Source organism: Chiloscyllium plagiosum, chromosome 16 (assembly GCF_004010195.1).
Source record: "Chiloscyllium plagiosum isolate BGI_BamShark_2017 chromosome 16, ASM401019v2, whole genome shotgun sequence".
NCBI lineage: Eukaryota > Metazoa > Chordata > Chondrichthyes > Orectolobiformes > Hemiscylliidae > Chiloscyllium > Chiloscyllium plagiosum.
In genome coordinates, this window is record NC_057725.1 from 75918545 (window position 1) to 75920746 (window position 2202).

The 2202-nt window shown below is 46.8% G+C and overlaps 1 protein-coding gene across 1 annotated transcript in view; it reads right to left on the minus strand.

Moving 5' to 3' along the window:
• Positions 1-1630: 1630 nt before the first annotated feature.
• LOC122558021 (ciliogenesis and planar polarity effector 1-like) overlaps positions 1631-2202 on the minus strand; it is a 77987-nt gene continuing 77415 nt past the window's right edge. The window contains exon 13 of the mRNA XM_043706355.1: positions 1631-1835. Within this exon, the coding sequence (XP_043562290.1) occupies positions 1631-1835 (205 nt within the window). The remainder of the gene's footprint in view (positions 1836-2202) is intronic.

Consider the following 2202-nt stretch of genomic DNA (forward strand, 5'->3'; position numbering starts at 1 on the left):
CCTGCCTTGCTGTGTCCCTCTCCCTCCTGATGCTGCCTGCCTTGCTGTGTCCCTCTCCCTCCTGATGCTGCCTGCCTTGCTGTGTTCTCACAGCCTGCTGCTTGTCTGTGACTGAATGAAGGAACAGACCCGATGGGCCAAATGGCCTATTTCTGTTGCTGTAACTACATGATCAAGGAGCAACACTCCTAAAGCTTGTACTCCCAAATAAACCTGTTGTACTATACCCTGGTGTTGTGTGATTTTTAACTTTGTCCATCCCAGTCCAACAGTGGCACCTCAACATTTTATGGTCTCAATCCAGATGTGATCTCTCCTTCTTGACCGTGCACAACTTACATATTGTGTGTTTTCAACAAACCCACTGTTAAATACAGCTGAAGGTGAGCTGGGATGACTCACATCAGTTAAGTTCAATCGTAATCAATACCTATTGAGGCTCTATTCAGAATTCAGGTGGTTGTCTGGTAACAGTCACTCAGTCAGCTGAGTCAGCTACCTCATTAACCTTTTCACTAGACTACTGAATTTTAAATTATTAAAGTGGAGAAAGAAAAGTAAGATTTCAATTCCCACACTGTCTCCAAATTTCCCGAACTCGACTCACTCAGGCTGTGTCTCAGTCTGGATGTGATCTCCCCAACCACATGCAGCTCCTGATTCCAACGCAGAGGGTGGTGAGGGTCTGGGATGTACTGCCTGGGAGGGAGGAGAGGGGTGGTGGGGTGGGGAAGTTGAGGCAGGAAGCCCCACAACCTTCAAGAAGAAGTACTTGGTTGGGCAACTGAAAAGTCATGACATTTAAAGCTGTGAGCTTAGTGCAGGAAAGGGGGACTCGTGTAGATAATGGTATATTTTTGGTGGTACAAACACGATGGACCGAACAGCCTCTTCTGTCCTGTATTCTGTGGCTGATCTGATTGTAGCCTTAACGCCACTCTCCTGTGTGTCACCATAACCTTCAACTTCTTCATTGCTCAAAACTCAGCTTTGAATGTGAATATACTCACTGACTCAGTCTCCACTCCTCCCTCAGAGAGAGAGAGAGAATTACAAAGACAAACAACCTTCGGGAGAATACGTTCCTCCTCATCTCTGTCTTAAATGAAAGTCACCCTTATTCTGAAATTTCTCCCTCATACTATATCTTTCTGAGGGAAACATTTTCTCAAATTTTCTCCCACCAACATGCTCAGAATCAAAAAGACCATTTGTTCTTCTAATCTTCAAGGAGAATTGGTCCAAGCTCCTCAATGTCTCCTCATGAGGAAACCTCTCACTGTCAGGAGTCAGGCATATGGACTACAGTTGGAGGCAGTGAGAGCCACAGTGTTGTGAGTGTGAGGGAGAGGGGCATAGAGAATGAGACATTTGTGTAGCCTGATATAAGAGAGAATAGATGAGCTGAGAGTGTGACAGTGAATATAATAAAGAGAGTGACAGCAGAAAGGGTCCAGACGGAGAAGGAAAACCTGTCTGTGAGAACAGGAGTCCAACAAAGACAGACCGATGGCAAACACCAAGGGGAATTCCACCGAGGTTTGGAGAGAGAATCTGGATCAGTAAATGCATATCGATGAACAATAGGATCTGGTCAGGTGACTGGATTAATGAACAGAAAAGAAACATTTTACATTACCTGAACCAGTTTTGACATTTCATCCTGGAGCATTTGTCGACAGAGATTGGACACGTTGACAGTCTGACCATCAGGATTCACAGTCTGGGTAGCAGCTGGCACTGACACAGGTGATGTGGGTGGACTGGGCACAGAGTGACAATTTAAAACAGGCTGCAATTGGGAGGAGGCAGCCTGGAGGGGTAAAAGGTCAGAGCTGAGGAAAGAACGGACAGAAAGCATGAGAGGGTGACAGAACTGTGTCAATGACAAATCAGAGTGCAGCTTGCAGCCATTAGACACAGCCTCGCGAGTGAACCACCGCAAAAAACCTTTTCACAAGACTACTGAATTTTAAACTGATAAAGTGGAGGAACAAAAGAAAAATTACAATTCCCACATCGACACCAAAATCCCCGAATGACAGACTCGTACGGGCTGTGGCTCAGTCTGGATGTGACCTCCGCGACCATGAGCAGCTCACTGACCCCACCCCCCCATGACTGAGTACACCCACTCCCCCCTGAATACCCCCCCCCCACTCCCTGTCACTGAAGACCCCCCACTCCCCCGTCACTGAATAC